This window comes from Buteo buteo, chromosome 12, assembly GCF_964188355.1.
Source record: "Buteo buteo chromosome 12, bButBut1.hap1.1, whole genome shotgun sequence".
Classification (NCBI taxonomy): domain Eukaryota; kingdom Metazoa; phylum Chordata; class Aves; order Accipitriformes; family Accipitridae; genus Buteo; species Buteo buteo.
Window position 1 is genome coordinate 36,818,588 of NC_134182.1, and position 14,744 is coordinate 36,833,331.

Here is a 14,744-nt window from a genome sequence, read left to right on the forward strand (position 1 = left end):
CCATAATTAAAAATTACTTAGAGGTTCTGATGAAGCAGGAAGAATTCAACTTCCATCATACCCACAATATATGCACCCATTTTCATTTTCTAAGTCATATGGTTCCTTTCTTCTCTAGTCAAAGAAAAGAGATTAGCTCCTTCAAGAAAGATTCAGCACACACAGGTTAGGCTCTGCTCCCAACCTCTTCTGAAGGAGTTTTTCTTTCCCTTGACAGCAGAGCCTTAACCAGACACTAAAAGTTGGAGTAGCATCACAGCTGGGGAAATCCAAGATCAGAGACCAAGAGAAACCTACCAGTCAGCATAATACAGACAAAGAGGGCAAAAGGATTCATCACTTCAAGCTCGTCATTTTTAATGCATTCCATGCTCTTATGGAGCATGCAAAGTGCAATCAAGGATGCAGAATCTCTCTGGAAACCATATTTCATCTCAAGACTGAAGAGCAGGCATACCCCAGGTACAAATGTTAATCCTTCCTAGAATATTGCAGTGATTATTATTTCATAGAAAGAAAGGAGACTTATATAGCCCCCATGGTGAAGAGAACCACTTTACAGTTTGTCTGGGGTCTCACTTTTCTATGAGCTGTTCCATGGCTAGAAAATACAAGTCAATAAACGCATATAACTAGGTAGAATAAAAGTACATTTGCACAACCCTCCAGTACATTCTTGTATTTTTATCAAGGCTTTCTGGCAATAGCATAAACCCACATAAACAAACAACTACTAGCCTGCTTATGTGACTAAGTCCCACAAGGCAAAAATAATTATTTACACTAAGGGTGTGTTTTGTTTTAATGGGGAGGGGGGGAGAATGCTTTGCATATCTGACTTCTAATTCGTCCTGGAAAAGCAGAGATTAGACCATGACAAGCATTATTATAGAGAAGTGAAGAAGAACATCATGTTTCCCCCAGAAACATAAAACACTATAATACTGTGCTAAACATTTTGATAGGGCAGGATGTTTCTTTCACAAACATTATTTGCCCAAGGAACAGAACATTTTTTTCTAAGTTGCTAGACCCCTCTGCAGTGCACAAGCAGAAGTGTTCCCTTCTGCAATCTGTGTTTGTGTGCTGGGCACTTACAGGGACATATCCAGTGGCTTAATTCCACGGGGTAGCGTCACCTCTCTGGTGCCACTAGTACTGCTTGTCATAATTTGGTTTTGTTAATGTTGATTTAATACTGGCATAAACACCACACCTGTTACTAAAATGAAGCATCTGAAAACAGATTCACTCTTATTAATGCATGAATTGTTATGAACATGTGATATTTACTGTCTAATTAGCCAAGGTGAGTGTTCTATATGTAAGAAGAAAGTATTACACGTTTGCTTTATATACTACACACATGTAACACCAAGAATCATTCCCATGTTTACTAGAACAAGCCTTTGCAATGTTTAGGAAGTACAAGAAGGCATTAATGTGAGTACAGCTGTAGCCTTAACTACCTTAGGTCTCCCTACACTGTCAAGATGTGTAAATAAGAATCAAACGTGCCACATACCAATGCTGGGAAGGTATGCATCTTAAAACTAAATGAGTAGAAACTTAGCTACGTCTTAGCTTCTAGTTGAAGAACCTGGATTCTTAAAAACTACAGGTTCAAATACCAGCATATCAGTTCCCACTTTAATGCCTCCAGTTATGAAAATAGAATACTAAGCAGTGTAAGAAAGATGGGTATTTATATTAAAAGATCACTTACAATCTTATTCTTTCTAAAGAATTTTTTTTTAAACTCCAGTGCATGTAGGGAAAGCTAACGCTCTACAGCTGCTTAAAAATCTACAAGAAATACATACATTTCTATTATAACCTGTAAATTTTATAATTTAGTAAGACTAAAGGGAAAGTGCTTTGTGACTGGGTTACCCCTTCTTTTTCGACAGCTGACAAGATGCCCTAGATCCTGCAACAACAAAATACACATCTATCTAAAGGCATTCTGAGTGGGAGGCGCTTAACAAAGGAGTACAACCAAAACTAGTTGTACAGTTATTTCAGAAAGTATTTTGGCATTCGCAGCCAACTGCAGCCTAATAGACTGAGCTAATGGAAACAGTGAGAATCATCCAATTTTTTCTTTTGCATATAATAAGGACTCATTGTTTAGAAGTGAAAACTGGTGCCTGTAGTGCAATTTTGTGACAGCTATGCATTGCACTGACACCAGATCATGATCAGATGATAAGATTCAAATAGTGTACTTACTCATATGTAAGCAATGGAACATCGCTCTTTCCTTCTCTGGTTGTGACAACATCACGTTTGACGCCAAATACTTTTCCACAACTATCTTTGGCCAGAAGATCAAAAATTTCATTATTATACACTTCTACAACAGAAACCTCAACCCAGTAACTTCCTGGTGGCTTTTCTGAAATAAGCCTGGAGAATAAAAATAGAAAAAAAAAGAAAGAAGCAAGCCAAAAAATGTAGAAGTCAAACCCCAAGTGAACAATCTGCAAATAAAGAGCTATTCTTTCATTGTAATCTAATTACAATCTGATAAAAGTGCTTATTAAATGTCCACAGTTGTGGCTTTGCCTCATCCACATGCTAGTGTTAAGCTGAAGAATCAGAATATACAGTTAAATTATACGTGAAGCAGTAAATAAAACTTCATTTTCCAAAGAGCTGTGCCAGCTTAAACTGTTTTTCTCCACTAACCTCCACTAATCTCTCTCCCTCCCCGAGATTTTTTTTTATACCATTTCTCTGCTGGATGTTATTGGATTCAGAGCTCAAGGTATGATAAACTCTAGCAGGGTGCAAGCAACAAGCAAGCAGAGATGGTAAACTGCCCAGCTAGACCTCTAAGAGGTTATCTGTCCACAGCCTCAGAAAATTCGTAAATTAAGGGCTTGTCTATTCAGGAGAGTATTTACAGTTAGACACAGTTATTCTGGTACAAAAATTGGATCTTTTTGATTTAGCTCATATCCTTCTCCAAAAGAAACAGGCTTAGCTGAAAAAAACTCTAATGGCTCTTCTATTGTAACATAGCAGCATATCAGTTCAAATCAGGCATTACATTCAACTAAAAAAAATCTAAGCATTCTCAAAGCGAGAACAGATCGTGGTTAAAAATTCTATTATCATTCTTTGGGACTGGGTTCTAATCTGGATCCTCTTCATCTATTCCAATTGTCAATTTTTACAGACTTCGTGAGAACTTAAATATGTTTTAGATTCCCACAACTATGGTTGAAACATATTCAAAAATTAATTAGGAGTCGGAAAGACAGATGGCCCAATAACACACATCAAGATTGCATGATCTTATTTTCTTAGAGAATCAGTTTAAGCAGGAGAGAGACTAGAAATCTATATCAAATCTCACACATCGAATGGCAGTCAGAGAAGCTATATATTAATCAATATGAAGCTGAAATCTGTAATGATAAATACATTAAAAATGTTATTTCATCCTTTCTATAAAGTTTAAGATGACAGCCACTGACAGGAGCCTTTACTTAGTTGTTACCTGAAGACTTCTTGGGTAGCTCGAGGAATAATTCCAAGTTCTGATGCATCTTCTATGGAGTATGCAAAGTTCTCCTCTAACTGTGGTCCCAACATTGTGTATGTCTTCCCACTTCCAGTCTGCCCATAAGCCATGATACACACATTGTACCTGAAAATTAGAAGGGCCTTCATTTATTTTACCATTACCAAATGTGTGCGTTAGGTGGCAAGTCAAACCCCAAACAATTTGGGAACACACTGCCCTGCAGATTTCTTTGCAGAGATCTCAAAATCTAACAGAAATTACTGCTCATAACATTGCCTTAACAGATTTTTATTTTTTAAGCAGAGTTGAAGGGCAGGGAACTGACAAAAGAGGGATGCTTAGCTTGGAACGACTGATGAGGTTAGACGTCCTGTCTGCCCAACTTCCAGTTCATGCACTACTGAGCTGCTTGTTAATCAGCTCCTGAACCACTGCAGTTTACAGTACAGCATTTTAAAGTAAACCATCGCTGGGTTTGATTTCTCTTACAGTGCTATGCTGCAAACCACAGCATTAATATCTTAACAGCTGGGAACAGTAACCTCTTCAGCTCTCGTAGTCTTTTTCAGGCAGGCTCATCAGTCATAACCCTCAGTCTCTGGAAAAGATGAGACAGCCCTAATAATAAGAAAGAGGTACAAATTGTAAACCAAATGCATTAGTCCCATATAAGTACGCACACAAAGACTACTCTGGAATAAAGGTGGTAGGAACTGCTCTGATACAGACTCATAGAAGGTGAAAACGTACAATGTCACTGCAGAGGTACAGGCACCTATGAAACCCAATTCATCATCTTCTGAAGTAGACATATAAAATACATCTCATGAACAGAACTCTGAAAATCCTGTTTTCTCTGCACTGAAAATAATAATTAAAATAAAGTCCACAGCTGTGAGCTCTGTTGTGGATGTCTGCGCCGTAGGGATCTGAATTTAGATGTATGAATCCTATCCAGAAAATGTGTTTCCAGCACAGTCGGATCAAAGTCAACACCTTAAGCAAAACAAGAGGGCAGATACCAATGTATCCAGCCACAGTACTACTTTGTATTGAGGACCAATACTGTACTGTGCAGCTGAAGGTTAGTCCCTACTTGGCTGCATCTCCTCTGCAGCACCTGCCAGCACCCGGGTGTTGACCACTGAACTGGGCCAGCAGAAACTCTTGGAAGACGTGCAGTTATGCTGAGAGGACTGCTCCTTCCCTGGAGTATCTTGTTTGTTCAGAGACACAACATTAGCAGAATCTCCATACACGAGGAGTGCTTTGCAATATGCTTAAATTTCTGCTCTACTAGAGAGTTGCAAGAACGGGCTTGCTCCTGGTCTGCCAGGGAGTAAAATTTCACTGCCTAAGCTACCTCCTCTGTGGGCAGACCTGAACAGCTGCTTTTGGTTATCCGATGCTTTTCCTCATAGCAAAATGTTGTTTCAAGCACATGCCAGCAAATTTCTATGAACAACCCTCATCTAATTGTTTTAAATTTATGGTTTCAAGTCATGAAATACTTATATGGCCACTGTAGAGAAATATATTTGCAGCTATTTTTTGCATATTAAACATGCCTAGAAGCGATTATTTTTTGATGATTATTTAGAAAGCTTTCTCTTGTTAGAAAGAAATGTGGTCTGATAAGCAACACAGCAAATACCTGGGTATTCCTTCTGGGGATGTGAAGTCAAAGTTGCAGTCAGCGAACTTGATGCAGAGTATAAAATAGAAGTCTAGTCATAGATTTGATGAAATAAAGGAGATGAGACAAGTGTAACTGAAAATAAAAAGCACTACAGCAAGAAGAAATGTGCTAGAAATTAGGGCTGTAAATCTGAAAGATGGGATTTCTCTAAGTATTCACTGCTGACATAACTCTACTTGCCTTTATGTCAGTAGAAAAGCTCCCACTAATTTTGCTAGTTTCCAGCTAGGTTAACAATGAGCAATTTTCACAATTCCACCCCTAACGTACAATGTCTTGCCAGCCCATAGCTTATGGAGACTTCTAGCCCTACTTCAAAATCAGAGAGATCTTTGGAACCAAAAAGGGAGCCAGAAGTTTGCAAGTAGTAGTTTTCCCTAGGAAAAACAGAATGTAAGTCTTTTTAGAAGTGTCTCAAACTTTCTTATAGTCCAGCTATTCAAATTTTCTTTAACTGCTACTTGTTAGAAAGTAAGCATCATGGACAAAATAGTTCTGATAAGATACAGATGATTGATGAGAAGCTAAGTAGACAGCTGTAGACAGGTGCTTGTAACCTTGAAGATAGAGATGCAAATCAGGTATCAATCTGTGATAACTACTCTGCCAAAGGCAAAACAGTTAGTATTTCAGTAAGCCCAAATGAGCTAAAACTATCCGAAGCAGAATTCTATCTAAGTAGGCACAGGAGAGAATGAATTGTTGGGTGATTCAACAAGAAGACAAGCAGCAGCAGCAGACTAGTTTATATTTACCTGGTTCACTTCATTGGTGTTGTGGTTCCAATGTAAGGGTTTCAAATAGAGCAATCTGAAAATTTTGGACTGTGATTCACCCATGTGCCCTGACATTTCACCTTCTCCACTCCACTTCATTAGTTATATTCTTGTTTAGAAAAGTTCTTATTGTCAAGCTAGAATACCAATAGTTTTATAGTATGTCTCTCCTGAAAGGAGTATCGATGTTCAGTATAGCAAAGTTATCGCTAGGAGAGAGCACTGTTAAAGGAAATCAAAGGAAGAGAAATGTTGTCTTCTTTAAAATAAGTAAGTTTGATTCTTCAATGCTGTAAAGAAAAAAAATGTTATCTTACTCCCTTGCTGGCCCTGTATGGCTAACTGTAAACTTTGAAGCCTGCTGTACTTTGTTTTGCATATAGAACAATCTTTTCTTCCTGTATATTTGTACTGAAAAATGAAACAATTCATTAAGAAAGAAAAATAAAGAAAAAATAAAGGAGTGGAACACTCCTTTCTACTTAAGCTCAAAGTAGTTACGGACCACTTTGGAGCCCAGACTAAAACAATCAGGAGCAACAAAAAGGTTCAAGGTTCAGACCAAGTATGTCTGTTTCCCATTTATAATGGGAAGGCTGCTGAGAAACATTGCTGGTACGCACAGCCCTGACTTCCCTGAAAATCTGCTTCTGTTTAAACGGCACTTCTGGAAGAACAAGACAACTCTTTTGTTTTCAATAACAGAACATTTCCTAACTGACTATAAAAATCCTAGCTTTCAGGACAGGATTCTCTCAGTGTGGAAATGAGAAAGTGGGAAGTACAGCAGATCAAGGGACAGATCAGATATGCTTGAAGATACATAGGCAACATATTGAGCTAAAGCAAACATGTTCATTGCAAAAGGAAAAGCAGAGAAAGAACACAGTGGTTATAAGGACTTCTTCAAATTCCTCCAACCTAGTGGTCCCTAGGTTGCTCAGCTATGGAAACTGTGGTTACTCACCCTTGGTAAACTAGAATAATGCCATATGGGCCAGACAGGACTTCCCTTAGCCCAGGTAGCTCTCATGGGCCCCTCTGTGGTGTGTGTGAAGGGTTGGATGGGATTTCCCAATAGTCACAATATCCTGATATGTGTCTTACAGGCTGCTTTTAAGAAAAGGAGACTTGTAAACTTTGGTGTGCAGACTGCTGGGAATGAGGATTGCCACTGTGGGTGGAAAGGGACTGGCTTTCTCTCTGCAGGGAGAGAAAGGTTCATGACAGCTCCACAACAACCGTCTATAATTGAGTGGAATTAGAGTGGGGGCGGAAAGGAGCAGAAGGGAAGTTCTGCATAAATCTCAGTTCGAGCCTCAAGGATTATAACAATATGCACTTCGAGGCTTCTTCACAAGAGTAGGTTAAGTTCGCTCTGGTATAAATGAAGAATCACATTTCATGAACTTAGTGGCTAGAAGTAATTACACATACTTGTTAGTGGCTGTTACTGATCAGTTTGGTATTCAAATCAGAATTCTGTTTTAATCCCAGTGCCTGAAGGAGCATTAGAACTACGACTGAGGATGCTCAGTTCTGGTTCAACCGGGAATTGATTACACCACCTCCCATGGCCTTTGCTATACACAAAACCAGAACAGATGATCAGAGAGTGGCCCTGGCAGGCCTTTCATATATGAATACACTGTTGGAAAAGATGCATCATACTGTGTCTACAACTGAAAAACAGTTATAAAACATAACCTACCAAAGCACAAAAAAAGATAGTATTCTCCATTAGAAGCAATGCTTAAGTTTGCTAAAAAGAGACCAGAGGAAAAAACCTAGATTTTTTTCCTCAAATTTGTCCTCTCTGCTAGATTTTGTAGACAGTGTTTTCACTGTTTATATGGGCAGACAACATTCACTTGGTGTTGATTGGAAAGAAAACAGCAAAACGCAACTGCAAAGCCACAAAACCTGATAGGACTGCCACTATTAAGACCTTTTTTTTTTAATTGATGGATTTCAGTAGATTATTGCCACCTTTTAACTTACCCATCCAGGAGAGATGTTAGCAAAGGAGCCACATCTGCAAATACTGTGTCTTGAGACTCCAAAGGACTGTAAACTCTGAGGAGCAAAGTGCAATGATTAACTTAAGAAAAAATATAAATATGTTGTCACAATACAAGAATACAAACTAGGGAAAATGTAGGCCAATGACATAAAACTTGTGACCTGCTGACATTTCTATGTCAGGGGACTGAAAATTAGAACTCCAAGGTTCTCACCCACTTTTGGGGAGTGTCTGTGGTCTGTGCTGGAGGGAGCGACATGCAGGTGTACACCTGTGGCTCTCTGAGCTCATCCTAATCCTTCTGCCTGCCCCTCTGGCAGACAGAGCCTTTTTTCAGGCTGTACTGGATCCCTCTTCCTTTCTCCCACCTACCAGACTGTGAAATGTCCCTGCTGCCTGTGTCTCCTTTGCATCACACTAAGGAAGGGAGTGGTCAGGTTATGCTTACCTGTAGGTGTGGATAAGGATTGGGGGAAAAAAGAGGTACAGAGTCTTCAAACTTGCCTTGGGATTTGTCTCAGAAGAGTCAGTGGCAGAGCAGAAATCAGAAGAGCCCTGCGGGTCATGTTTAAGGATGCACTGTCTTTGTGGGCAGAATCAGCCTAAGGTGTTTCCATCCCCATCCCTGCTGAACTATCTGCTCTGCAATAAACACACCTCACTTGAGGGAAGACTTTCTTTTACATTGTAATGTGGATTTCAGACTAATTTTTAAACAGAATAAAAGACAATTAAATTGAATGAGTTATTCCACCTCTTAGAAAAGAGCAAAGACAGTACAATCCTTGGGCCAAAACCATGATGTCTAAAACAACTGCATATCAAGGGGTGGGGGAAGCTAACTGAAATATGAATTGAATCTCAGTTTAAAAAAAATATTATTAGAATTAGTATTCAGTTTCTGTTTGTATCTTGCTGAATTCTTGGCTTGGAGTAACATGCTGCGGCACCATGTTCCACAGTCTAATTGTAAGTTGCATGAAAATGTACTCTCTTTAATCAGGAAAGGAGCACTTGTCTGGCTTGATGGACAAATACTGCTTGTCTTGCCATTCCACTGATGTGCTGTCATACTACACTGAGAAGCCAGGAAATATGCAGACATGTGCCACAATTCTTACTGGGAGGACACAGACACTGAATAGCAATACTCTGTCCTTGCTTTGCATGCATACACACATATGCTTCAGTAAACTTTGCACATCAAATCTGCAAGGTCAATATAAGAGAGCAAAAGCACTTCCAAACACTTCTCTCTGCTTCATTTATCACCTGCAATCGATGAAATATTCATTAGCACCAAGTCCTCCATCTTAAATAACTAGGCCTCTAACTCAGTATGTGTTAAAATGATACTTTTTTCTTAACACATCAAAACATCTCAGAGCTACTACATAAAAAAAACCCCAAACTTAAAAAGGTATTTTAGAGATGAGAACATTCATACTGTCTTCACTTGCTGTTGATGGGTTTTGCTGTCTAATAAAGCAAATAGATTGCTGCCAACCACAACCAGGGCTAGAATGAACCAGCCTTAGTAGTCTGTTTGCAATGCAAAGTACTACAGCCGACACTAACGATGTCAGGTTCAGGTTCTGGTAGCCACTCAGAGGAAAGGCATGGAGCTCCACGTTACAGTAACTACTCCAAATATTTACTCAACTTCCTAAAGGGGTTTTACTGCCACGACTTAGGTGCTGTGGTTCAAATGCTACCAGTATCCAAAGGAGGTGGGTAGAAGTTGGCTTGAACTAGTTTATGCTACACTGTAATCACAGCACTGGCTGAAGCATGGACACCCACTTAATTAGCTATCTGAGACCATGAAAGATGCAGCAAAGCCAGAGAATCTCTTTCTATAAGCCCATGTATTTTTACCAGAATGATGGCAGATTTGTCCCTGTGTAGTGATTAATGTTAATTTCACCTTGAAAATTCTGAGCTTCTTTTTTATTTTGCTAACTGATTCACCAATAAAATTATAAAAGCATAACATGCTGAAAGCTGGAATTTTCGTCCTGAGTTGAAATCAAATATTTTGACATTTATTAGTTCCATAAAAGGTTGCTAAAAAAATAAACATTTTTGAGTTCATAAGAACCATATGCTCTTCTGTTTATAAAAAGAGCTGTGCTGGGACACTGAAAAAACATTCCCCAAGAACTGCATTCTTTGGGGGATTTAAATTTTTTTAACCCTTTTCCTGATTATCAGGATCTATACCACATGTCAAGAGTCACAGCACCTCTGGAATCCTGTGTCAATACCATTAACTGCATTGCTCTACAGAGTTGAATTCCAGCATTATTTTGCATTTACTTCAACTGGTATGGCTGTGTTAGGTATAGCTGGAGGGTGAAAGGAATTGCTTCGAGTAGCTTAGCAGACATGCGAGGGGGCCATGTACCTTGAGAGATCTCATATACCTTGTATCAAGAGAGTCTTACAACCTATGGGGTCCGTAAAGTTTCCCCAAGATTTGCATTATCTCAGGAATTTTCTCAGGAATTTTCAGTTGATTGGTGGCCTACACAACAGCAGTCCCCAGTTTTCTTGTGTAGAGAAAGGCAGCATCTTGGAAGGATGACTCAATGAAAGGGTGAATGGCAATTTAGCAAACCTACAGTTCAGGCAGAACAGACTCAGACCTTAAGTTTAAATCATGACAGATAATTCATGTTGGATACATTTGACTTTAAAATCAAGCTTTGCCTTCAAGCAAGGAAGCATGAAATTGCCCTCAAGTGTTCTGTTTCCAGAGGGTTTTGAAGCATGGTTCAGGGTAGAGAGCCTACTGTATGAGTCATTGCAATGTATAGATGCAAAGTTTGTGTTAGAAAAAAGGCATGGGGCAAAATTCTGTATTTCCTGGTTTACAGAGATCTCATTTATATTGATTTAACTCTTCCTTCCTGTTTTCAGAGGGTTCAGGTCAGCTCCATTCTGAAAGAACATGAGGCACCTTTCAGCCTGACTCCATGAAGTTTTCTGTCTTGCTGACTGACTCTCTGGTGTCTCATAAGGCATAAACACCATTTAAAACCTTTAACACAGCTGGTGCATTCAAAATCTCTCTCGTCTACGTGGATTCTTGAGCACGTAATAAGGAAATGGTCCCACTACAGCCTTTCCCTTGGGGAGCACTGATTTACATGTCACTACTCTACCTTGCTGTCTATGTTCAGGCCATTTGAAATCTAAGTTAAAAGCAGCATGGCTGAACATTGACTCTTACAAGTCCTCAGTCCAGTTTCTGGCTCAGTGATGCTGTATGTCTAATGTTGAAGTCATGCAATCCAGCTCAATTCCTTCCCTTTAAAATGTGCATAAGGTTTTGCTATCTTACAACATGTTGCAAGGATCGTGGTTGCTACTCAGACTGTGAGGAGGGTCAAATATGTCTCTACACAGGTTTCAAACTTAGCCATAGCAGTAGTCTTCACTGAGAGGGAAGACCAAGTGTGCCATCTACATCCTGAAGTGCATTATTCTGTCCTGGGAAGAATGTGAATACCACATTAAAAAAAAAAAAAAAAAAAGAATATTACCTTCTAACTAATAACTACTAAAAAATTAGCCTTCACCCAGCAATTCAGATTGCTACACAGGACTACCCACCTCTCAAACTGAAAAGTCTTGTTTATTGATGCATGACCAGGACGGCTACACTTTACAAGGACGGTTTCCTAAGAGAAAAACAAAATACTTAACAGTTAATATCATAGGCACACACACACAAAAATATTTATAATTTCTAACATTCCAGGTGACAGCAGTAATTCAGATCAGAAAGTCCAAGGCCCTTCTCCAGCAGTCACCAACAAGTGAGGCTTCAGAGCCTGCATACTGCAGTGAACTAGCAAGACCACAAGAAAGGATCTCAAAACACATTCAGATTATTAAGGAGCAACCAATGCAAACTATGGGCGCTTAAGTCCACAAGAAAGATCCAAACCCTCACCTGAACTCCTTATGTGCCTAGAAAGCCACAAGCAAGTAAACCCCACCTCCCTGACTGCCAGCACAGGTAGAAAAAAAATGGCAAAAAGAGACCTTTTTTTATTATAGGGTCAGTTTTCACAGTGCCTTTTCAGACTGATTTCATATATATTTGTGCCTAGAACTGAGCAGAAGATGCACATTTCACAGAATAACATGCTAGCCCACAACTCTGAGAAAGCTACGCTAGCACAATTGGTAGAATTCCACAAGTTTTTAGCGGAATCTACTTTCCAGATGGATTATATAGTAGTTTTGTCAGTCTGACAGATATGTAAGCAGCTCTTTAAACTATTACAGAGTGTAATCACAGCAGTCTGGCATGCCTTACATAGCAACTTCTGTGCCTTTCTGCTCCTCTTGGCACATGTTGTTTAATTGCAGAGAAAAGTAAAGTTAAAAAAAAAAGTGGGGGTTTACAACAATTTGGGTGGAAGCTCACTAGTACACAAAATACTTCAACTAACTCAAGGAGGTTTCCTAACTTACTAACCTGCAGTTACATTACTGCATTTGATGGGAGTGCTGAAATTCCTACTGTGCTTCAGACAAGTAGCTTGGAGCGCTGAACTAATCGCCTTCAAATGAGGATTGCCACAGACAGAAGTTGTAAAGAGCTGAGCAAATCATGATTGTATAACAGTGTATCCAGCATGCAAATGGCTAATAAAAATCAAATTTCTTGTTTTGAGTTTACAGGTATTTCTTCCTGTTTGAAGAAGGCCAATGCATCATTATCAGCCTAATGATGACAACACTCACTCTACAGAATGAGCTATGTTACCCATCCCAGTACTGGCAAATCTAGCAGCAGTACAGAAGTGAGTACAACAAAAGAAAAGGATGGAACACATTTCTGATTCAGGTATCAAACTTACTTGCAGACCAGCTTCCCCTCAAGTGAAAAATGGGACAGAAAAACCTCTATTTGCATAACATACAAGCAAAAGAATTGTTAATAGGCAGAAACTTCAGATGAGCGTTTGTAGTGACCTTCCTTTCTTAGGAGATCAGTATGACCTAACATATCCACCAAGGCTGCTGGCCTACAGAATCTCATCAGGTTTCCCTGTCAATAGCGCTTATGAAATCCATACAGCTGTCACACGTGTACACTGAAGAACCCCTTTTTCACCCCAGAGTCACAGAATACTCCCAGTCTGAGTTCTTTCAGGGCAATACGAATCATGGAAATGAGAAAAGGATACTTCATAAATATTCACAATCTGTCCTGATACCCAAGCCTGACTTCCCAAGCCTGGGGAGCAGTTCAGTAAGTGAAATTCAGTAAGGCAGAGAAATAATTTTAAATTAGTTATATGGAATAGTGGATATAGACATGATTGTAGAATCCAGCTGTGGTAATTATCATTTGTTATTGCTTGTTAGTGCATATCTGCTGAAGGATGTGCCCCCTTTCCCAAGACTACTGCTCCAGAGCAGAGCCAATGTAAGAGAGACTGTGACTGCTCAAGTTTCACTGTCAGCTTCAGTGCAACTGGCTGACATAGCACTAAGGCTGACACAGACAGCTTAAAGCATTCCCTGCACTGGGTAAGCACCAGGGGAAGAAACCTCTAGCTGGGGATGGTGATAAGCAACTGGGGAGCGATAATGTCTCCAACTGCTATAGCTACATCCATCTGATCTATTACAAAATCATCTCCCAAGAAAAGGAGGGTCTTGGCTCTGTTAATTCATGTTTTCCCAGTCCTGTTTTGAAGAAACAGCAGAACCTTGCACATTTCCTGATATTCAGAGCATCCTCTTTGCCATCCCCTTTTTCTTAACTACTCACAAGTGAAAACCTTCTCAAAATGATTTGAAAGGAATTAACCATGTAGAGGTAGCCAGTTTCTTTTCTCTGTGCCAAAGAAAGTTGGATTCAAACATCGCTTCAGGTATTAGGCTAGGGCAGGTGCCTCAGGTGCATAGGTAGTTGTGGAGACAGACAAACATATTAAAATTCCAATCTTAGGTGAATGACTTTCCCTCTGGAGGTGGCTACTTTTCTTCAGTGACCTCAAGGGGAATCTGGAGCTATCACACACCTCATTTAAGTGTCTACATTTGGTGTTGTGAATCCAGGTGAAAACACAGCTACTCATTCAAACATGACACCTCTATTCACTAGCGCACACAGCACCGCCTGCCAGAGATGGATGAAATTACAGAAAATCAGCAGATGGAATCCTAGACCAGAATCACAGAATGTCTGAGGTGGGAAGGGACTTGCAGAGACCACCAAGGCCAACCCCCTGCTCAGAGTAGGGTCAGCTACAGCAGGTTGCCCAGGACCGTGTCCAGTCAGCTTTTGAGTATCTCCAAAGACAGAGAGTCCACACCCTCTATGGGCAACCTGCTCCAGCGTTTGACTACCCCCACAGCTTCGTCACGTGTTTAAGCTGAATTTCCTGTATTTTAATTCGCGCCCTTTCCCCCTTGTCCTGACACCACCAAGAAGAGTCTAAGCATTCAGTACCTCACCTACTAATTTTCTCAGGTAGTGACGATACCAGTGGTGCTCAGTGTCCTATCTACGTGGAGTAGTTCAACCTGATGTGTAGTGTGTACTCACTCTCCACCATTATTGCACAACAGGCTTCAGAACAAAGGCTCAGACAGTTGTTACTGTTAAGCTGAGAAGCTGGGCATACACAGGAAAGCAAAAAGAAAACTTCAAAAAATCTTCAATTAGCTCAAAAACTGAAA

The 14,744-nt window shown here is 39.9% G+C and overlaps 1 protein-coding gene across 3 annotated transcripts in view; it reads right to left on the bottom strand.

The window, feature by feature from the left end:
- Nucleotides 1-14,744, bottom strand: part of KIF25 (kinesin family member 25) — a 43,940-nt gene that overhangs the window by 9,527 nt on the left and 19,669 nt on the right. For all 3 annotated transcript variants that reach the window (XM_075043356.1, XM_075043355.1, XM_075043357.1), the window contains 4 exons: nucleotides 11,652-11,719; nucleotides 8,012-8,086; nucleotides 3,509-3,658; nucleotides 2,233-2,409 (listed from right to left, as the gene is read on the bottom strand). In XM_075043356.1, coding sequence (XP_074899457.1) covers nucleotides 2,233-2,409; nucleotides 3,509-3,658; nucleotides 8,012-8,086; nucleotides 11,652-11,719 — 470 coding nt within the window. The remainder of the gene's footprint in view (nucleotides 1-2,232; nucleotides 2,410-3,508; nucleotides 3,659-8,011; nucleotides 8,087-11,651; nucleotides 11,720-14,744) is intronic.